Source organism: Macrotis lagotis, chromosome X (genome assembly GCF_037893015.1).
Source record: "Macrotis lagotis isolate mMagLag1 chromosome X, bilby.v1.9.chrom.fasta, whole genome shotgun sequence".
NCBI classification, from domain to species: domain Eukaryota; kingdom Metazoa; phylum Chordata; class Mammalia; order Peramelemorphia; family Peramelidae; genus Macrotis; species Macrotis lagotis.
This window is the reverse complement of record NC_133666.1, coordinates 662,871,220-662,894,436: the sequence shown is the minus strand read 5'-3', so window position 1 is coordinate 662,894,436 and position 23,217 is coordinate 662,871,220. Positions and strand designations below refer to the sequence as shown.

At 37.7% G+C, this 23,217-nt stretch overlaps 1 protein-coding gene across 3 annotated transcripts in view; it reads left to right on the top strand.

Annotated features, from left to right (window-relative positions):
- Positions 1-15,201, top strand: part of GLT1D1 (glycosyltransferase 1 domain containing 1) — a 106,364-nt gene extending 91,163 nt beyond the window's left edge. Inside the window, exon 11 of one of the 3 annotated variants that reach the window (XM_074205325.1) lies at positions 11,972-15,201. In XM_074205325.1, the coding sequence (XP_074061426.1) occupies positions 11,972-12,118 (147 nt within the window). In that variant the 3' untranslated portion in view covers positions 12,119-15,201. The remainder of the gene's footprint in view (positions 1-11,971) is intronic. The other 2 variants (XM_074205326.1, XM_074205324.1) reach the window with 2 other exon arrangements.
- The last annotated feature ends 8,016 nt before the right edge of the window (positions 15,202-23,217 follow it).

Here is a 23,217-nt window from a genome sequence, read left to right as displayed (position 1 = left end):
AGCAAAAAACAGTTCCCATTGCTTTCATAGTCTTCGAAAGTATGAAGCAACTGATCCATAAACCATTATTTAAAACTTGCTACATTAGGGATTGTCCCAAAGTCCTGAGAATACAAACAGAAAACCAGAACTTGCATTCAAATAGGGAGAAAACATGACCACAAAGGGATAAATGTAATATATATGTGGGGACACCAGCAGCTTGGATTGGCAAAGTTTTCATGCAGTAGTAGTAGTTGTCCAAATTGAGCTTTGAAGGAAATCAGAGTTTCCAAGAAATTAAGGGGAGAAGGGGGAGAGCATTTCAGACAATACCAAGGCATGGAGGTTAAGACTTAAGTTTCAGTCAATTTTAATTTTTTTTCCATATATAATACTGGTCATTTGTTTCAAAGAATAACATAGAAAATCCAAATTAGAATTTCTCTAAGTATATTGTAGATAGTCTTTCTCTAACATCTGGCACAATACCTGGCACATGCAAGCTGCTAAAGAAATTCTTGTTGATGATTGACAAGACTCATTGGCATCATTCCTTTAAAAATGAAACTTCCTTATTTACAAGAAAATGGTTGCATATGCTCAATGAGAAATATTCTTTTAGTAGGATCAAATATTTTATTTTTTTTTGCTAAATCTTGTATTTGTTCAGCTCCAGATTAAATTAATTTTAAGTTATTAGGTCATTTTTTTCCCTAGTCATTACGGTTTTGACAGACAATTTTAACGTTTGAGCTCACAAGACTATGAAATTTTAATTCCAACTCAAATAGAAATATAGTCACAATTTGTTATTCACAGTAATAGAATAATAGGAATAACTAACATTTATGTCACACTTTAAAAATGGCAAATCACTTTATATACAGAAGCTCATTTGATCCTCACAGTAGTTTTGAGTGGATGAGATTTCCCAATGACAAGATTCCTAGGATGTTGGCATGATGGTGAGAAGGCTTGAAAGGCTTTCACTGACTAAGGAAAAGTGAAGAAGAGTAGTTCTGACAAATGAGAAAACAAAATTTGCTAGAGAATTCAGGTAACTGATCAGTCTTCTTAACACTTTGACCTTCTCCTTTGCATTTAGCATAATCTAATTTGCATCAGGTATATTATTTCCCCCACTACTTATTGGTTCTCTGAGGCCAAGGAATAAGTCTTATTTTGTCTTTGCGTCCCCAGGAATAGAATTAATGCCTTGTCCATTAGAAGGGGTTATTAAATGGTCTTTGGAATGAAACTAAATCAGATTTGTGGTTTTAAAAAAAATCAATAATCTGTCTATGATAGCACCTTAAGAAAAAATAAGGACCCTATCTGTGATTTCATCACTATTGAGAACTCCTGAGTGAGGACGATGTAGGTTGGCATTGTCTTTGCAATTTAGATTCATAGAAAATTGCCTAGAGGGCTGAGGTGAAGTGACTTGCTCATAGTCAAATAGCATATGAGAGGCAAGACTTGAACTCAGGACTTCCAATCCCCTAGGCTATCTCCTCTCTCTCTCTCTCTCTCTCTCTCTCTTTCTCTCTCTTTCTACAAGTCCCTTCTTTATGGTTGACTCAGATTATGCCAGAAATCATGCCACTGTCTCCCTTCCTTTAGAATCTAGAGAGATCATTTAAAAATAAAACTAATGGGTCATCCTCCTCATCCTCTGTACAAAAGAATATTTGTCCGTCTCTTTCCCTATTGTGGGGTGTGCCCTGATTCCTCTTGGCTTCTTCAACTTGAATGAGCCAGAGTGAACAGTGAGCGTGAGGCATGTCTATCTCTGTGGGTCATGAAGCCACCTGAATAGAAGTGAGCATTGAGCCCATGGGGGCTTTGTTAGTTCAGGATAAAATACAGATGAAACCACAAGGTGGGGCTCACTCCTTAGAAAAGCTGATGCCGGAGATGAGACAAAATGGGCTCTGTGTGTATGCCAGACTTTTCTTGTGGGAGTCACAGCACAAGCACTGTTCCCAACTATAATGGTAGCCGTGTGTGGCACTCTGGCTAGCACAGGCAACATTCTGCTTCTGAGTCATGATATCTGGAGCCCTCTTAAAATATGGGCAAGAGGTAAAGGTTCATTTCCTGTCTTCCTTTTTTTTCCTCCATTGGTAAACTCAATTCCCCTTTGATTTGGGGTGGGAAAAAGTCAGGGTTTTTTTTCTCTTTGATTTAGCAGTCTAGTCTCTTAACATTTCTTAGTCTGAATTTTCTTTTGGCATTTGCTTCCACTGTGTCATTAAACCCAGGAATCAGCCTGAGGGCATACTTGACATGGGTATATCTGCTAGTCATAGCATAGAGTGACCACATTCTTCCATCTCTGTTTCACATAAAGAAAATATTGTCCAGATTCCCATGAAGCTTTTCCTTTAGTTTTAAAGTAGAAAGTCATATTGGAGCGATTATTGTTTGGAAAACCTTAGTTTATCTGGTATTAAGACAAGAGTTTGTATACATGATCCATATGACTACATGTCATTGGCTGAACAGCACAGTGAATTAGTCCATCAGTGTTCATACCTTGGACAGTTCCAGTGGGTAGACAAATGAGCTCAGGCTTGGACATAAATGGACAGGAAATTAGGGTGAATCAAAATTACTGAATAATAGGAGTTTGGAGCTCTTGTTTTGGGATTATGCTGTCAAAGGCCTCAAGAACCTGAATTAAAAAGTAATTTGTGGGGGGGAGGAGGATATATTTGAGCAAAACACCTAATAACTGAGTTTTCATTTTAACTAATTAATTTTCTTGCTTTTAAAAGCAACGGATATTAAATAGGGGCCTTGCCAAATTTCTCAGATCACTGATTCAGAAAACATGAGTTTAGTCCTGGCCAACTGGATGACCTTGAGCTAAATACCATCACTTTTCTGGACCTCTCTTTCCTTAGTTGTATAGGTAGCACAATTTAAATCCCACCTTTGACCCTACCTATGTGACTTTGAAGAAAGTGGTCCCTCGATTTTCTCCTTTGTTAAAAGAGGAGATAGAGCCAAGGGACCCCTAGCATCCAGGCCACTTGTAGGAATGTGATCCAAGACAAGCTGTACTAAATCACAGAGTTGTTATAATCAGATGACATTTTAAAAATGATTCTGCAAATTTGAGGGAATTTTAAGCCACCTCTCATATCAGAGATCATTCTCTTAAGAGTATTTCCTGTTTTTTTTATGTACTTGGTCCCATACCTGAAGTCCTGGTGGCTCTCTATTGACCTTCAGATAAAATGTGGGCTCTTTGTTGGCATTCAGAGCCACTCACAGCCTGATATTGGGAAGGAAATGAAGAATTTCTATGGTCCCTACACTCTGACAGACAGTTTGCTAAAGACCTTTTACAAATCATGATCTCATTTAATTCTTACAACAATCCCTCAAAGAAAGTGGTATTATTTTTATAACATTTTAAATGTTTATTATTTATTATATATTGCATACATATTAAATATATTTCATTATAATTATAGCAATTATAATTTTAGCAATTTTTTAAATGTCCCCATTTTACCCCATTTTACAGTGAGGAAACTGAGGCAGAGTTGAAATGACTTGCCCAGAGTCACACAATTTAGAAATGTCTGCATCCAGATTTGAACTTAGGTCTTCCTGTCTCCAGACCCAGGGCTCTAACCATTGCAATATCAGCTGCCTTTAAAGAAAGACCACCCCCTGACCTTCTTTCTAGGCTTGTTGAACATTACCATCCTTCACAGACTCTTGGTCTGGTTTCTGTTCCCAGTAAATGACACTCCTTTCCCTGAAATTCAATACCTCTTCCTCCTGGCCTCATTGACGGTTGGGTTTCTTTCAAGACACAGTTTATGTGTCACTCCCTAGAGCAGGTGTGCCTAACCTGCATCCTGTAAGCTATATATGCAACTTCAAAGTCCATTCGTGCAGCATTATTGCATTTTATTATTATGCTCATTAGTAATATGAGTTATATGGTAGTCACAAATAAATATTAAATTCTAGATGCTGCCCTTGACAAGTTTTTTTGGGTGGTGCAGCCCAGAAGAGCAGAAGGCCTGGATGGACATTGGTATATAGATCCCTATTAAGTTCCTAATACCCTTCCCTGGAAATTATTTTGTATATTTTTTGGATTTAATCCTCTGTGTCCCTGCTGTTTTTCCCAAGTAGTCTATAAGCTTCCTGAGGGCTTTGCCTTTGGTGTTTCTTGCTAAAAATAGTATTTGAAGTTTTTTTTAAAGTATTTAAAAATATTTAAAGTTTTTCATTCCCACCCTCACATCAGGGATCATTAATGGTGTGTTGTTCCCTGCTATGTGGGAACTTGTAATTTAAGACATGCCTCTGTCTTGAGCCAATCTTTTTTTTTTTAATCAGCAGCTAGTATTCCATCCATTCATTTATCAAATATTTATTGCAGCCTACTGGATACAAGGCATTATTTTTAAATTAAGTAATAGCATCAGTGAAATCATAAGCTCTGTCATTGTTGTCTTCCTGGTTCTGCCTTCAAGAATGCTGGGGTGTCTTTACCTCAGCTTCCAGTACTTAGTGGAAAAACCTTGATGTCACTTCTCATCTCTCACAGGAATTCAACAAACTAGCCTAAAAAGAAGGTGTGCATTCTATTCTTTAATTGTCATCAAGGGAAGGAATGGGAACAGCCTTCCTTCCCCCCTACATACCCACCCCACACTGTCATTAACCATCTTTCCATGAGCTTGGCATCGTTTCCACAAATTCTCCATAGGTTAGGGATGCACATGTGTTACTACTTTGTGCACTGAGACCATGGGCCTTGTTTATGAAGCATTCCCATAACCTGAGATTCATATGTTTATATACATCAAACCAAAGTTTCTTATTGCCAAACAAGACATTTTCTTGATACCAGCAGAGTTGTTTATTTACCATTTTAAAAGTCCTGTTTTATTCCTTCTCTTGCTCGGCCTGGAAAGTCTGTGATAGAGGTGAGTAGGACTGAGTTTATGTGACCTTGGGGGACAAGTGGTCGCAAAAAGCAGGTCCTACATTGTATGTTTAGTATACATAGTATAGGGGTAGAAATAAACCCAGTGAGGACACAGAGCGGCTTTTGGCCCATAAAAATCCTGAGGGTTCAAAGCCTTAATTTGGGCAGATTTGTCTATTTGTCTAGAAGGGAAATGTCAGCTCATCGTACAGGGAAGGTCCTGAATTGGACTGCAGGTGATGAGCTTCACTGTGCCTCCGAGATGTGTCTTTTCTTAATTGCTTCTTTAATCACACAACTGAAGTTAGTCTTCCCTTGGGTGACTGTTAGCCATTTAGTTTCTCGTTCATTTTTATCTCCCAAAGGCATAACTACAATGACTTAATTGCAAATTTGCTTTCATATTTTTTTTAATGCACCTGCTCTTCTGCTGTGCCTCATCTCCTGGTTATATTGCTTCCACATTCGGTGGAGGTGTCTATGGGACTACCCTCTCCACTTAAAGCCTTCAGGGCCACATCCAGGTGAAGTCACTGGTGGCTTCTCCTTCTAAAGGACAAGCTAGAGCATGGGGGATTTTCTTACATACTTTATAAAAAAAGAATATGAAATGGAGAATCACTGTTTTTTTCATATTCAGTCCTCTTTTGTGTGGTAGAAATGCTCTCTTTTTGTGTGTTTTTAAGTTCAGACTAATATAAAATTAAAAAGAAATGCAAATGAGCTCTGCAGGATGGTAAATAAAAGGATGAGACTTGTAGAGTAAATGAAAGCATTTGTTTGTTCATTTTATTAAGCACTTACCTTATGTAAAACACAGAGGAGAGAGTACTGATCCTGGAGTGGGGAAAACTTGAGTATAAATCCATTAGCTATTAAGTATGTGACCCTATTTACCTCTCTCTGCATCAGTTTCAACTGTAAAATGAGGATAATAATGACACCTACCTTCCAGGTTTGTTGTGAGGATCAAATGAGGTAACATTTCTAAGGTACAGACCCAGAGCCTGGCACAAAGCAGATGATTAAAAAATACTTATTTCCTATCTCTTCCTTTCTTCTTTCTTTCATTTCATTTTCTTTCTTTCTGTCATTCCTCTTTCCTCCCTCCCTCCCTTTTCTCTTTCTCATTTCTCTCCCTTCTTTCTTTTTCCTTCCTTCTTGCCTTCCTTCTCCCTCTCTCCTTCCCATTTCTCTCCCACCCTTCCTTCTTTCTTTTCTTTTTCTTTCCTTCCTTCCTCCCTTCTCCCTCTCTCCCACTCTTCCTTTTCATTTTTTCCTTTCTTTCTTCATTCCTCCCTTCCTTCTCCTTCTTTTCTTCCTATTTGTCTTCCTTTCTTCCATCCTTCCTTTCTCCTTCTCTCCCTGTCTACCTCCATTTTCCCTTGATAGAAATAGCACTAGACTTAGAATTAGCAAATCTCAGTTCAAAGTTCAGCTCCTATTCTTTTTTTTTTGGTAAAACAGTGGGATTAAATGACTTGCCCAAGGTCACACAGTTAGGCAATTATTAAGTGTCTGAGATCAAATTTGAACCCAGGTCCTCCTGACTCCAGGGCCGGTGCTTTATCTAATGCACCACTTAACTGCCCCAGTTCAGCTCCTATTCTTGCTGGTTGCCCTTAGTCATGGGTCAGAACCTTAGTTTCCTCATCTGTTAAAATAGAGATTATAATATCTGTACTGTCTATCTCCTAGGGTTATAGTAAGAAGATGCTTTATAAGAAAAGTACTGGGGCAGCTAGGTGGCATAGTGGATAAAGCACCGGCCCTGGAGTCAGGAGGACCTGGGTTCAAATCCGGTCTCAGACACTTACTAATTACCTAGCCGTGTGGCCTTGGGCAAGCCACTTAACCCCGTTTGCCTTGCAAAAACTTAAAAAATAAAAAAGAAGAAAAAAAAAGAAAAGTACTTTACAAAGTAAGCTATTATTAGACAGTAACAATTAGCTATGAGGCTAATGACAATTAACCCTTATCATTGAGAATATCAACTACAGCCTAAAGTCTGTGATGGGAAAAGAAGATGAATTGGTTATGTGGTGAGGGGTGACAGCTGGACAACTCTTAATCCTGGTCCTTAATCTGTGGCAAACTAGTGGGAAGACATGGATGGATGATTGGGACAACTTGTGATCAGAATCCTTGGAAATTATGTGATCCCAGATCCATGGGAGAATCTTAGTGTCATCTCTACCAACATGTGCTCACCACCAGTATCACTAAGAGGAGAGGCATCTTAGAGATGTCTCTTAGGTAATCTACAAATTGGATTCTTTCTTTTGGAATGAATATTATTCTGGTAGCAACATCACCCCTTGTTTTCTGGTGCCTCATCTAGCACTTTGCAGATAAGGACAAGACTATTATACTCATCATTTATTTTAAACTCTTAATTTCCCTCATTTCTAGTCACAGATTACGGTTTCCCCCCTACTCAGTATCCATCTGCAAAAGCATTTTAATGGCTGTTTTTTAATATTTAATTTTAACATAATTTATGTAAATTGTTAAGTTTCTCTAGGAAACCATGCTATTATTTTGGCATGTCAATGAGGGTAAAAATGATTCCTGATGCTGTGATGTAGGATAAAGGATAAAGACCTCTGTTGTGTCATCGAAGGCAATGTTTGGTTCCTCCTGCGGGTCATTTGCTGCTGTCCTTCCTTCATTCCCTTTCCCAGTTAGTTCACAATCATGACAGGAGACCAAAGAAAGACATCTACTTCATATACTTTGAGTCAAATTTCACAGTATAACTATTTATATGTTACTGCGCAGCAGTGTACAATACATTGTATGTGGAAGTGATTGGCTTTCATGTGACCAAGGCATAGTGCTTGAAGATGGCAATCAGGTGAGATGTGAAAGCAAGGATAATGGTTGGTATTACCTAGCACTTTAAGATTTGCAGAAGAAGGATAGGCATCAGACTTATGATTTCATTGGTATTTGGAACAGGGTGGAAAGAGACTCCTAACAATACAGGTTGATACCTTCTTTGAAACTTAGTCTTATAGAGAGTTGGCTAGGTCATTGAGAGATGAAGTGACTCATTCCAGATCATATGGCCAGTATGTGTGCAAAGGAGGACTCTATCCTAGGTGACCTACATTTCCTCTCTTGACATTCAAACCATTCTGTATATTGTGCTAATATAATGTTTTACTCTGAGGAAACTATTCACCTGAAAATATATTTTGTATTCTCATTTCTTTCTTTCTTTTTTGGTTTTTGCAAGGCAGTGGGGTTAAGTGACTTGTCCGAGGTCACACAGCTCAGTAATTATTAAGTTCCTGAGGCCAGATTTGTACTCAGGTCCTCCTAACTCTATCTACTGGGCTACCTAGCTGCTCTATATTCTCACTTCTTATATCAAGTCATTCCATCCCTTCTTTGTTACTCTTGCTTGTCACACCAATAAAGATTTGACCTATAGTTAATCCATTTCCCCCCTTTGTTGTTCTCTTCATGCTTGGCCAGTCCCCAACTTGTATATATATTTACCTGTTTTTAAAATTGTGACTTCACCTTGTAAACACCCCTTCTATGGGGTTGTTTTGTTTCTGTCTTTGAATTCACAGCATGTAACCCAGTACTTTATAAATTTGTAAATAAGAGGTGTTGATCTGAATTGGCCATTATACTTCATCTACCTGGTTTTTCCAGTGCTGATCTCTGCAATAATCTCTTTAATCAGAGTGGGTATCATTAAGAAGACCTTTTAGTTTTCCCATGCTGGAGTTAATCAACACAAGTTATCCTGGAAGCAAGGGCATTTGAAGGACTTCACCTTCTTCCATTTTGCTTTTGGACAGTAGAATATCCAGGACACTCGGGAAAACCTTTGGTGTGAAGATCTTTCAATTTTATTCCTCCCTTGAAAATAATGACTGGCCCTACCAGCTGCTGATGAAAGAAACTTTTGAAAAATTATTTTTTGACCAATTCTCATATCATAAGGGTTCACAGTTGATCTCATGAGTGGTAAGAGCTTGATCTTTTTCATGGACTTCCTAGACCCTCCTCTAGTTCAGTCAGAATTCTCAAATTGCACAGTCCATTTCCTTCCCCCCCCGCTTCCATTATTTGCTATTATTTCAAGCTTTATCCATATTTTATATTTGTATGCTGCCACAGAAATGATTCCAAGAAATATTTGGCAGAAGACTAACAACAGTGAGAGAGACCAACTCATGGGGAAGTGGGGGGCTGGAATAAATGTTTGACAAGCAGTAGATCTGTTTCCTGGTAGCTTATACAACTCAAAATTGCATAATAAAAGCCTTGAGGAATTTTACCAGGTGGCTTGGAACTTGGGGCCATGAAACTGCAGACTTTTTCTGAATGCTTGTTTCACAGAGGTAAAGAAAGCTACATGCTTAACTCCTCTCATCCAGATTCTAGAGAACAATTAGATGAGGTGTTAGTAGATGCATTGTTTTATTCACAGGAGCCTATTTCTCATTATCTCTAAGTAGCTTACTCAAAAAGACCTCATTAATAACTGGGTAGAATTCAGTTTGGCCTAGAGAAAAATAATCTTAAAGCTAAAATAGACCTTGAGAAATGATATTGTCTCCCCCCCCCCCCCCGCCCTCAGGTATCCAGAGAAGATGATTGTGGATTGTCTTATTGAGAATTTTGAGACATTTAGATCCAATCTCCCTTTAAAGTCTCTTATTCTAATAAAAATCTTGTTAATATGGACCTTGTGTCTATATTTGAATCTACTATTATAGTTCTATGTGTATTCACAGGAATTAAAGCTTAATTTTACTCTCTTAAATCATTATTTGCCTTGTGAATGAAGACTATAAAATTTGGGGGTGGGGTGGGGGTGGGGATTGTTCTTTATCTAACTCCAGAACCTAGCAAGGAGTTCTGATCATATTTGGTGCTTAATAAGTTTTTGTCACAATATATTGTCAGGCCAAATCTTTGCTTAAATCATATATCCAGATTTATTTTTTTCATTAGAAGTTGAGGCTTTTGTGAGAAATATAACCCTCTGAGATCTCATTTTCCTCATCTTGAAAAAAAAAAGAAATGGTGATAATAGGATTTAAGCTATAAGACCTAGAAGGACTTTGAGAGATCATCTAGTACATATCTTTAAATTTACTAAATCTCCATTTAATCATTCAACAACCTACTTTCCAGTCTTATTACTCACCAGTCAAATCGGCCACCTGGCTAGTCTTCATGCTTGTTCATCACCCATCTCTCTGCCCCTGCTCTGATTTTCCCCTCCATGCCTAGATTGAACTCAATGGAACTGAGAGCTTAAAGGGATGCCAGCAGCCATCTAGTCTGCCTTAGGCACTTCCAGAATATACCTGATCAGTGGTTATGCAGCCTTTGTTTGAAGATGCCCAAGGAAGGAGAGTCTACTGCCTCTCTACTAGCCCAATCCACTTTGAGGTAGCTCTATTATCTCTCACCTTTCTTATTCATTTTATTAGCTATTTCTCCAAGGTTTTTTTGTCATTAGAAACTTGATGAGTATGTTATCTATGTCTTTCACTGTCATTGATATAAATGTTAAATACTACAGGGCCAATTACCTACCTGGGTTATTCCCTTGGTGTTTTCCTTCCATGTTGACATTGAACCAAAAGGTAGATGTATGTGCTCTTATTATCTTCTTACTTATCTTAAGCATCATATTGCTGTTGGTCTTTTGTGCTCTGTCATTTGCAGTGTAAAAGTCATTCTTTTGGTAGAGAAAACAGAAATAAAAGAATTAAGCAGCTCTGCTTTCTTGTGTCACTTAACCTCCTTCCCTTGTAAAAAACCAAACAAAAACTGTTGACTTTAGTTTCCCTTACTAGCCCCAGCTCCTCCATCTAAGAACAGAACTCCATACTCTGCTCTTCATCCTCTCTTTATTCCATTCTCTCATTGTCCCATATACTTTAAAGTCCCAAAGACTTTATTTCTTCTTTGACTTTTCCCCCCAAATATAACCTACCTTCTTCCCTTCAAAAAAAAAAAGCCCAAACAAAACCTCTATTGAGTTTCCCTTACTCAGTTCCTTCTGAGAACAGAATTGCAATACTGTTTCATACCCTTCACGTTATCTTCTCTCCCTTGGCTTTGTTTCCATCTTCTGTATATTTCTCTTTAAAATCTACCTCTTGGGATCCTTTGTTTTCTTCAAGACTCAGCTCAAGGGCCACTTTCTACAAAAACCTCTCTATCTTATCTGATTCTATCTCATTCTATATAGAGGTCTATAGATGAATATGTACACATATAACTGTAAAGTTCCTTTCTTATGAGTGTGTATATTTATCAATCTCTCTGCCTATTTCTCTCTCTAGTCTATCTGTCTATCTACCTATCTCTGTGTATATATCATCTGCTAGTAGATCCAATGTCTGTCTTTCTTTATGTATATCTATCATCCATCTATTTCTCATCTATCTATTTGTCTGTCTGTCTAATCTGCCCATCCTTAATATTCTTAATGTCTTTGACTGATGTTGTATGACATGATTTTCATCAATCCATAGCAAAAATAATAGGTATAAAGGGTCCTTTCTTCCACAATGCCTTATTGTGGTGGGCAGGTGATGCTGGTTTTGCTGTTTAACCATTACACCAGTGGAGTACAGATAGTGGCATAAATACAAGTCAGAAATACTTTGGGTTTAGGGCCAGTGTCCACTTGTATGACTTATATCTAGAACTCTCCTTTGCAAGTTTGCAAAGGCTCATGTTCACAAAGGCTGACCATTAGGGGATTTTTATGTACAGCAACTCCCAGAAACAATCTACTGAGTCTCGCTAGAGGGTCTTGGGTTTTGCTTGGTAGCAGAAGCTTCTGCCCTGACCCAGTCCCGAAGTGTCAAAATCAGTGACAGTTTATTCTGAGAATGGGGAGAGAGGCAGAAGGAAGACCAGAAGGTCAAACAGATAAATAATCTTGCAGTTATTTGCAGAGATTGTATTCCTAATGAATGATTTCTGTTTGTTTTTTTTTCCTTCCCATCACCACCACCACCCATTCCTTTCTCTTAGGAATTTGTTCAGCTGGCCAAAAGATTGGTCAATGATCCTGCATTAGAAAAGAAAATCGTGACAAAAGGAAAAGAATATGTGAGATTGTGCCACTCATGGAAATCTGAAAGAGACACCTATCAAAATCTTATGCGGAAACTTCAATGAATCATCACGTGTTAGAAAATGTCCATGCGATTAATCATGTGTTACTTCAAATCAATTATAAACCACAACATCTGAGTATTACAGCCAGCCCTAGTTTGAAATCAATGGGGCCCATTTTAGTGAAATCAAACATGTTTCATTGGAATCTTAGATGGAGCCAGATGTTTAGTCATGGAATGGTCATTCAAAGCCTGAGGTTTGAAATCCATCCAGTACATTACAATTGGCCTGTCAAATAACATTCCCAGGGAATTGTTTCAATCAATGGTGATGGAGGTTCAGAAGCTAATTTCAGAGGAATTGGTTTTTTAGGAGAATTGGAGTTTAAAGAATCTGTCCCATGGGAACATAACTAGTTTCAGGCAAACCTCAATGCACACATATGCAACAGCCCCCTCTCCTCCATCCCCCTATAATCCTTTTTTAAATTTATGAAATAAAACAAGCATTTCTGTATCATAGGAAAATAAAAAAGATGATTATACATGAAACTGCAAATCTACTATGTACAACTTGCTATTCCTTTCTAATATACAGCAACCTTATCATGTAAATTTACTTTTTTCTTCTCTCCCCTCTACTCTAGAGATGACTACCACTAGGTTGGCCAATAGAATATTTTTTTTTGACTTTTAAAAAAATTTTTGGTTTTTGCAAGGCAGTGGGGCCCAAGGTCACCCAGTTAGGTAATTATTAAGTGTCTGAGGCTGGATTTGAACTCAGGTCCTCATGACTCCAGGGCCAGTGCTCTATCCACTGTGCCACCTTGCCACCCCTAGAATACATTTTTAAATGGGGAAAGAACACCTCCAGGGGAAAAATGTTCTTTATGGGTTTTTTTTGTAACGTAAGTTGAATTTATATTTTGGCATTTAAATCGTAGGAATACGAATTCAAGGTATATGAAGTTTTAGGTATAAGGACTGATAATCTATGGGTGGACTTCCTGCACTAAAATCTGCTTTGATATCCCCATATGGCATGGAGGGGACCTTGGGGTTGTCTGAGGACAGCCCAGAATCCAAGAAGGGTCATCAAGTTGGCTTCAGGATGATGGTATTTTTTGGCCAACAAAATCACAAGGATCATCTACTAAATCTTATAGTAGATGTGATTTCTTCTGGGGGAGGGAGTACCCCTTACTCATGATATCCCAGATCCTAGAAGCATTGAAATGAGATACACTGTCCATAACACTCAAAATAGTGAAATGAAATGGTTTATTGCCTGGGTTTCTATTAACTCATCAGTTATGTAATTAAAAGGTGCTGACTGGAGACCAGAGGATATCAACAAAACTTAAAATAGTTGACATGTTCCATTTTTGAGGAGGATGGAGCCTAACATGGAATTTGGAGTCTAGCTTGGAATCTAGCATGTGAGCTGGAGTAGCCTAGAGCTGCCCTTAGTCTATAAGAAGCTGATCTGGGGGGTACTCCAAGCCTGTGCCTTCCTCGTTCCCCAAGAATGAGGAGATCAAGAATTATCTGGAGCCAATTCAGAACTTCCCTCTCTCACCCACCAACAGGACCATGGTGGACAAGGAGGGACCCATGATGGCAAGAAATCATTTATTATCTTTGTTAAATGATTGTTAAATTTAACACTTTAACTATGCAGTAGCTCCTTTATTGTCAATATACTTTAGGGATAGGAACTGGACCTTTGATTTCATTGGTTTAAAGAAAATTCTCAAGTGAGGGAATCACCTCTAGTAATTGGTATAGCAATTGGAGGTTGTCTGGCTCAAGGTCAAATCCAATTGTCAGAGGGAGGACGTGAATCATAATCTTTCTGATTTTGTGACTGTTCTCTATCCTTTACAACACACTGTCACTTGTATTAATACGCATTAATCCCTTATGGTAATGTTCACATAACCAACAACCATGAACTGAGAGCTTTAAAGTTTGCAAAGGGCTTTACATACATTATGTCACTTGTTACAAGGACTCTGTGAGGTCAATACTGTTACCATCCTTATTTTAGAGATTGGAGGCTGATAGAATTAAATGACTTGCCCAAAGTCATAAAGATAGTATTTGAGGCAGGATTTGAATTCAGGTCTTCCCAACTCACAAGATAAATAATTCCTATCTCCTACCTTCTGAATTTGCCCTGAAAATCCCTATTGTAGACATCAATCTATTTCCATCGTGTGCTGTCACCCTTTTATTAAGGAGGGAGCAAAACAATTGCAACCCATGGTGAAGGCAATTAAGGCTTCTTGTAAAAAAGAAAAGTAAGCAAATGTTATCTGGGGCTACCCACTCCCTCGTGAGAAAGTCCTTTGTTTAATGAGGTTTTGTCACTAAGTTGCCTTCTGGGACCTGGCATGCTTTAGGGTGCAGGCTTGGATATTTTGGACTCATACTTTACAGTCTTTCTCATGGTTAATCTGTTCTGAAATTTTAAAAATAGATCCCAAAGCAGGTAAATTCTGATAACAGTGCATGGGAGAGGAACAAGAAGTTTTCCTTTCCTACTCAGCCTTTCTATGTTAAGTCCTGCCATCTTTATCTCAGGTGTTTTTTCTGACACACAGCCATTCCCCAAAGGCCTTGAGCGGGAGGGACTCTGCAGAACTGAAAACACCTACTTAAAGTCTTTGGTGAAGGGCTGTACATCAATCTCTACTTCGTCTAAGGGTCTGAGGGATGCAGGGAGCCGTGGATTCCGCCTAGGAGTGTCCAGTTTAATGATATAACTTTGAATACAACTGAATCCGGCTTGGGCAAAATGGACCAAATAGGAGGGACCACTATATTTTGTGTTTATTCTTCTACTGTCAGTTGTTGCTGCTAATATCAAATGCTGATTGTTTGGAAACCTGACTCAGTCTTTCATTGAATGGCATTAAAGATGTCAGATTTTTCCTTTCATTAATTTATTCTTTTATTTTCAAATTGTACACTAGAGTCCTTTGGTAAAGGAACATATTTTTAAGACAATAAAAAATTTCATCATCAATAAACAGAAAATGTTGCCGTTGTTCGTGTTATAAACTATGTGTCACATCAAGACATTATCTTCCCCTTTCCCATCTTAATAAAAAAAATAGGTACAGTATCCAGAGGGATTGAAAATGCATGCCATTTAAAAATAAATTAGAGCATAAAATGAATTGTAGTTTTCTATGAAGCTTCTGCTTAAGACTGTTTCATACTCAGTTAAGTCCATATTTAAATATTCCATTTATAGCTTTCACTTAACCATGGTACACAGCATACACTAAACAGGGTCTTAGACCTGGACATGATGACTGAATTTCCGGATTAAATTAAAATTTAAAAATGGTAGGAAAAAAGGGAACCTTCAATGGGGCTTAATTGTCAAGGGAATAGGCCACCAAGTGTGAGGTCACTGAAATTAGAAGCTTACCACTTCCATCCAGAATGTTCCTCATCTGATTTTTGCTCCAATGAGCTTAGGAACTAACTAACCAGGCAGAGATATGAACTGTGTCTTACATTTGGATGAATCATCAATTCTGGGAACCCTGAAAAGGGTTCACAAAAATTGTGATCCCATTTAAGGAAGTACACACATTAGTCAGTATATGATTGACCCACTAGCATGGTTGGGAGTTTTCATTCAGCAAACATCCATTGTCTACTGAGGCAGCTAGATGGCTCAGTGGATAGAGCATTGAACCTGGAGTCAAGAAGACCTGAGTTCAAATCTTGCCTCAGATATATACTAGTTGTGTGGCCCTGGGCAAGTCACTTAACCTCTGTTTGCCTTCATCCACAAGAGAAGAAAATGGCAAACCACTTCAATATCTTTGCCAAGGAAGTATGGGTAGTATAGTCCACAGGGTCACAAAGTCAGATACCACAAAACAACTGATCAACAATGTGCAAGCTATTATGCCAAATTTTGGATGTAAATGGACAAAAATAAAACAGTTCTTGCCCTTAAAGAGTTTATATTCTACTGGGAAAAAGAAATAATTATATATAATCTACACAAATACATTCATATATTGTGTATATATCTATGATTTATTATACTGATGCCAGTATAATAATTATCTAGCACAAGATTTTCAAAGCATTTTAAAGTATAGTATAAACATAAAATTTTTATATATGTGTGTGTAAAGATACATAATATATACATAATATACATAATGGTATAAATATATATATATATATGTATATATACCTAGAGACAGCTAGATGGTGATCCTGAAGTAGGAGGATCTTAGTTCAAATTTGTCCTGAGACACTGTGACCTTGGGCGAGTCACTTAACCCTGATTGCCTCGAATCTGGGGCCCTCGCCGTCCTGATTCATATCTGGCCCCTGGACCCAGATGACTCTGGAGGAGAAGGTGAGATTAGTGACTTAGCATAGCACCCCCTAATTCATATTCAATTTACTTGCTTGTCATGGCATCAATTTCCTGATGCCATGATCTTGAGAATAAAGGACAAACAACATCATCATCATCAAATGACTCTGTGTGTGTGTGTGTGTGTGTGTGTGTGTGTGTGTGTGTATGTGTGTGTGTGTGTGTGTGATTAGGTCCTCACAATGACCCTGAGAGCTCAGTGTTCTCTCCATTTTATAGATGAGAGCCAAAATACGCTAAGTGATTTAATTAACCAAGATTACAGCTCATAAATATCATCATATGTATGTATGTAGTGTGTGTATGTGTGTGTGATTAGATCTTCCCAACAGCAACCCTTAGAGTTAGGCAATATCTCCATTTGATGGTCTCGGAAATAAATCAAAATAAGTTAAGTGACTTACACAGGGTCACTGAGCTCAAAATATCTTGAGGCAGGATCTGAACTCATGTCTTCACAACTCCAAGTCCAGTGCTTTAGCTGTCTACCAAATCATTGCAGAATATAGAGAACACTAACTTTGAGAGTCAGGAATCAGAAGAAGACTTATGTGTTTCCATTACCAAGAAACTGTCTAAATAGTATGAATTAATAGCTGACAAACTACAGCATTTGGGCCAAATTTGGCTTTCCATTGCTTATGACCTACAAGCTAAGAATGAACCCCTTCTTAACTGTGCAAAATTCATAAAAAAAAGTGAGTGATGCTGGCTTGCAGGCCATCATTTGCTAACTGCTGGATGTAAATCATGGAATGATATTTCTGGACAAATATAAAAATAGGAATGCTAATACCAAGTATTATATGTGTATGCTTATATGTAGGTATAGATAGGTGTGATATATACACATCTTAGGGACAGCTAGATAGCACAGTGGATAGAGCACTGGCCTTGGAATTAAGAGGACAGGAGTTTGAATCCAGCCTCAGACACTTATCTCTTACTAGCTGCATGACCTTGGGCAAGTCACTTAACCCTGACTACCTCGCATCCAGGGCCATTTCTAGTCATCCTGATTCATATCTGGCCACTGGACCCAGATGACTCTGGAGGAGAAAGTGAGACTGGTGACTTAGCACAGCCCCCTCTCACTCAAATCCAATTCAAGTGCTTGTCATGCATCCCCTCCTTGATATCATGGTTTTCTTGGAGAACAAAGACAAGCATTATCATGTGTACATGTTTTTTTATCATATATAATCTACACAAATGCATTCATATATTGCATACATGATTTAATAAATTTAAAATTGAATTGACTTTTGGGGCCCTTATGTATATTTGTGTGGTATTACTTTCTATTTGTTTATTTATTTATTTTAATTTTGAATTTTATATATATATATATATATGATTTAATTTAAAATTGAATTGACTTTTGGGGTCCTCATACATATTTGTGTGATGTTACTTTCTAAATACATGTATTTGTGCATGTGCTGGGAAGGATACATGTGGGCATATGTGTATGCATGTATGTTTACAACTACCTTATGTATATATATTTATATATATATTCACATATGTGCATAAATATATTTTTTGGTCACAGGATTTTAATATTTTAGAGTTGTAAGGCAACTTAGAACATTAGTCCATTGCCCTCATTCAGTCAATTCCCTAATTTCATACATAAAATATTGCTCTTAGACTACAAAAAAATGAAACTCTAAATTCAGGCCAAACTCTGCCCAACTTTTCTATTGTGTTGTTTATTTCAGTATCTCCTTGACCTCTATAACAGCTGCAGCTAATCTTTCAATTAACCCTCTCTGAAGCTCTCTCTTTTTAGAAAAATATGACTCACATAACCCTGCCCTTCCCCAGTAAGTATAGTAGCATCCAAAGAATCTATTTTACTCTAGAGAAACCCGCCCTGTTATTAAAACTATGCATACCTGTTCAATATTTTTCCTCCATTTCCATCCCATGAAGTAAACACTCCACCTTATATTTGTCAGATCTTCCAATAGCAAGTCTGCTTCTATGTCTTGGCCTGACTTTCTTGGAAGCCAGCAGCAGATTAAACCTCATTCTACCTGTCCGGTTCAGTGGATTACCTTTGGTATAGGCCCCAGAATTACAGCCCTAAAAGGAGGCCTCATGTATTTCTACATTTGTAAACTTCACAGTAAAATATTTTTGGAGGCCACAGTGTCCTGAACTGGCAGAGATACTTTTTTCTCTGGTCTCTAGTCAATTATTGCAGCAAATAATTTTTTTCTGGAAATGTTTTTATTTCCTTTTTCAGTCCAGTCTTCTACAACTCTCCTTCATCTCCCTTAATCCTTTATTTGTAATACAAGTGCTAAGCCATTGAGTTCTATTGATTAACCCCTCTAGTCCTGTGTCTTCTGAATTAAAAACACACAGCCAAAGAGGACGTGCTTTCAGGCGGCACTCCCTTGAACGTTTCTTCAGGTAAGTGAAACATGACTATAAAATTAAGCTTTTATTGACCATTCTGATCGAGATAAACTCTGGTAATTGTGGAAGTTCCTAGTACCAATAAAAAGGCAGCCACCGTGTTATTACTCGTACTTGAAAGGCCGGTGAAGTGGGATTCCTTAACATAGAACAGTAGATAGCAGGGGAGGTAATTGAATTCATATTTGGTTAAAAGTGCAAGAAGGTGAACTGAAGGACATTTATGGATCGTTGAAAAAATAGGGCCAACTTTCAACAAATTTCAGGGAAGTAGAATCAGACTAGATCTTGGACGTTATACACTGGCCCTCTCCTAACTTCATATTTCACAGAATAATGACCCAAGATGCCACATATCATTTCTAATAAGTTTTTTTGTTTTTACTTTTTAGGTTTTTGCAAGGCAAATGGGGTTAAGTGACTTGCCCAAGACCACATAGCTAGGTAATTACTAAGTGTCTGAGGCCGGATTTGAACTCAGGTACTTCTGACTCCAGGGCCGGTGCTCTATCCACTGTGCCACCTCGCTGCCCCATTTCTAATAATTTTAACGATATTCCACAGCTAAGTAGAACATTCTGTAAGGTAATAGATTTGGAGCTAGGAAGACCTGAGTTCAAATTTGACTTCAGGTGCTGACTAGCTAGGTGACCTTGAGTAAACCTTTATCTGCTTATATATCTTATTATCTTTATAGATGAGTATCCTCATTTATAAAATGGGAGTAATAATAGGACTTATCTTAAAAAATTGATGTGAGAATCAAATGAGATATTTATAAAGCTGTTTAATATAGTGTCAGCCATATAGTAGGCACTTAATAAATATTTGTAGCTTCCCCTCACCCTCTTTTTCCTTCCCTCTCTGGCAATTTGGTCCTTTTGAAAAAAATGGATTTTGTAGAGGAAGGCTTCCTCTTTGTCTATAACCACCAGCTTTTTGAAAGATTATTTTATAATTCAGCCTGTTCCAAGCTGAGATGTCCATGAGCTGAGGGCAATCCTGCTTTCTCATAAATTGTACAATTCTACTCAATTACAAAAGCTTCCTCTTAAGAAAAAAAAATATTTCTAACACAATCCTGCCTTTCTAGGCTAGGACACATTAGAAATAGCTCAAAGCTCTTTGGAAAAGGATGCCCTGTTACAAAAATCATGCTTACTGTGAAATAAACTTTCTACATTGACTTGTTTCTGTATTTGCGATTTCATGCTTTTTTAAAAATTATTGTTTTTTTACACTTTAGGGCAGAAATATATTAGGTGTTTCCAAAAAGCAGGTAGACTAATAGCAACAGTTGTTTGTAAGAGACTAGAAAAGTGGGAAGGAAATGTAAATTAGAATGCAAGCTAGGAAGTCTGTTTGTTGACTCGGTTCCGTTATTCCAAATCCAATAACTTCCCAGGAGCCAAAGAAGAGCTATAAAGACATTTTTATCTAGGGACTTCCAGGTAACTATTTAGTGAAACTCCCTACTTCTACTGACTTCTCTCTTCATCTTCTATTTTACACCTCTTCCTCCACCCCAATTATTTTTTTGACTTCCAAGGTATATGCCTTTATTCCATCATCCAGAGCAATCCATGTCTTACCTTCAGGAAAATGTTTATCTAGTTAGTGGGAAAATGAATCTAAAATGCTCATACCTCAGCAAATGAGTATCTTCCCAAAATTATATCAATAATGAAACACACAGCTAGATGGCCTCTGAGATCTCTCCTAACTCTAAATTTATGAGGGAAAGGTAGTTAAGTGTCATAATAACTGGTTTATATTATGACAGCTAGATGGCAGCAATTGGCTGGACCTGGATTCAGGAATACCTGTGTTCAAATCTGTGCTCAGACACCTCTTAATTGTGTGATCCTGAGGCCAATCATTGAACTGCTATCTGCATCAATTTTCTGATCTGTAAAATAGGAATAATATTCACACCCACTTCCCAGTGGCTATTTTGAGGACTACATGAGAAAATACTTGTAAAATTCTTTGCAAACCTTAAAGTGATTTATAAATGCTAGTTACTACTACTACTACTACTACTACTACTACTAGTAGTAGTAGTAGTAGTAGTAGTAGTAGTACAGAACTTTTTATGAGAGAGTATACAAAAAGAGTTAACTAATTGAATGTTGAATCACTCTCTGCATCTACTTTCTAAGAAAAGAACGGCAAGGTCAAGAGCAATAGCAGTTTGGGTGAGGAGATGTAGGGATGCCCTAGGCACTTTGGAGCCATCTAGTGGTAGAACAAGGAATGATAGAATCTGAGAAATGGCCAAAAATCGAGGGGATTTATAGAATCTCGGAGCTGTAAGGGACCTCAGAGATCATTTAGTACGACTAAATTTAGTTGTACTAAATTGTACAACTAAATAGTACAACTAAGTTTAGTACAGCTAAACGTATTTTACAAATGAGAAAGACTTAGAAAAAGTCAAAAATTTGAATGAAGAAATACATACAAGAAAGTAATTAGTAGAAGTAAGGTTCAAAATAAGGTTTGGTGGTATAAAATCAGTACTTTTTCCAATACATAATATTAACTCTAATACTAATACTACGGTAAAAGAAACCCCATACTCTTTGAGTCTCCAAGCTTGGAATGTTTTCTCTCTTCTACTCATCTGTGAGATTCATTCTGTCAATCATCCATGGATCATAGACTTTGCTTTTGGTTTTGTTAACTGACTTGCACAAGGTCACACAACTAGTAAGTATCAAGTGTCTGAATCCAAATTTGAACTCAGATCCTCCTGATTCCGGAACCAGTATGTTATCCACTGTTTCACATAGCTACCGTATGGATCTTAGATTTGTACCTAAAAGGAACTTTGGAATTTGTAATTCAAACCAATCATCTTTGCCTATCAGGAACTCAGGACCTAGAGAAATTACAGCACTTGCCCAAGGTCATGCAGGTTTTAAATGGTGAACCCAGCATTTGAATTCAGATCCTCTGACTTTGAATTCACTTTCCACCATTCTATCATAAAACACAATTCAATGCCTTTTTCCATAAAACTTTCCCTTGAGCCTCTCTGGTGGTTTAGGACTTACAACCCCATCATCTCCTCTGTGCTTCATGTTCTGCTTTTTTTAGAACTTTAATATATCTAACTGATGCAAAACATTAAACATTTTCTGTCTTTTGTGTCATATTCCCATATTTTCATAAAGACCTGTGAACTCTGTAAGGCCAAGGATAGTATCTTAGGTAAATATAATGAAAAGCTCTGAAGGCTTTGTTCCCTTGTATGAAGGTCTGTGTAGAATAGGTTGAATGCATGAAAGTATTTCTATTTTCCACCATGTTACTGACTGGTGGGTATACAGTCTTTTATTGAATGCAGATTGTTTCTATTGGACAAACAGTCAAGGTAGGCAAGGGTCCAAGAGATTATTCTTTAGCTCATGCTCTGAATCTCAATCTTGTCCTTGCTCCATACTTAAATGATACTTTTTCGGAATATAAACTCTTTGATAGTTTTGCTTAGATCTTTGGGTCGCCAGTTCTTTGCCCATATCAAATGCTTTACAAAAGTTTGTCAAATTGAATTTTTGCCTCAGAGACCTCTAAAGAGATAAAATTTTATTCCCCAATTTAAGTAGGCTTGCTTGTTCTGTGCTGTTAACATTTTTTTTTTATCAAGAGACTTGGGATAAAAGAATTGGTAGTATGCCCCTCAAATCTATAGATGACACAAACCTGTGAGAAATAGAGATGGATGACATTTTTCTCATCTGTCTATGGCACTCTAGGACTTCCCTACCATGTCCCAGAAAGTTCATTATTAGAAAAACCTCATCACCCTATTAGATGCCATCAGTCTTGGTATTCTTGATATGCTTTTCATATGGGGGGTGGGAATCATGGACTTCCCAAACCTCCATTTAAGAAGGAAATTCTCTTCAGACCATCTTCCCATTTCTCACCTGGCTGCATTACTTTGTTATTTGTCCTTCATTCTTGAATAAGATCATGACATCAGAGAGATGATGCCATGGCATGCAAGTGAATTGGATTTGAGTGAGGGGTTGCTGTGCTAAGTCACCAGCCTCAGCACCATCTGGGTCCAGTGGTCAGATATGGATCAAGATGACTGGAGATGGCCTAGATGTGAAACAATTAGGATTAACTGACTTGCCCAAGGTCACTTGGCCAAGGTCAAGTGTCTGAGGCTGGAATTGAACTCAGGGGCTGGTGCCCCCTAGCTTTCAGAAATGTCAAAGGCAGTATTCAAAAGGATATTGGCAGATGAAAAATTTGAGCTGAGTTTTCATAAGATGTTATATGTCCTATAGCCTTTTAAA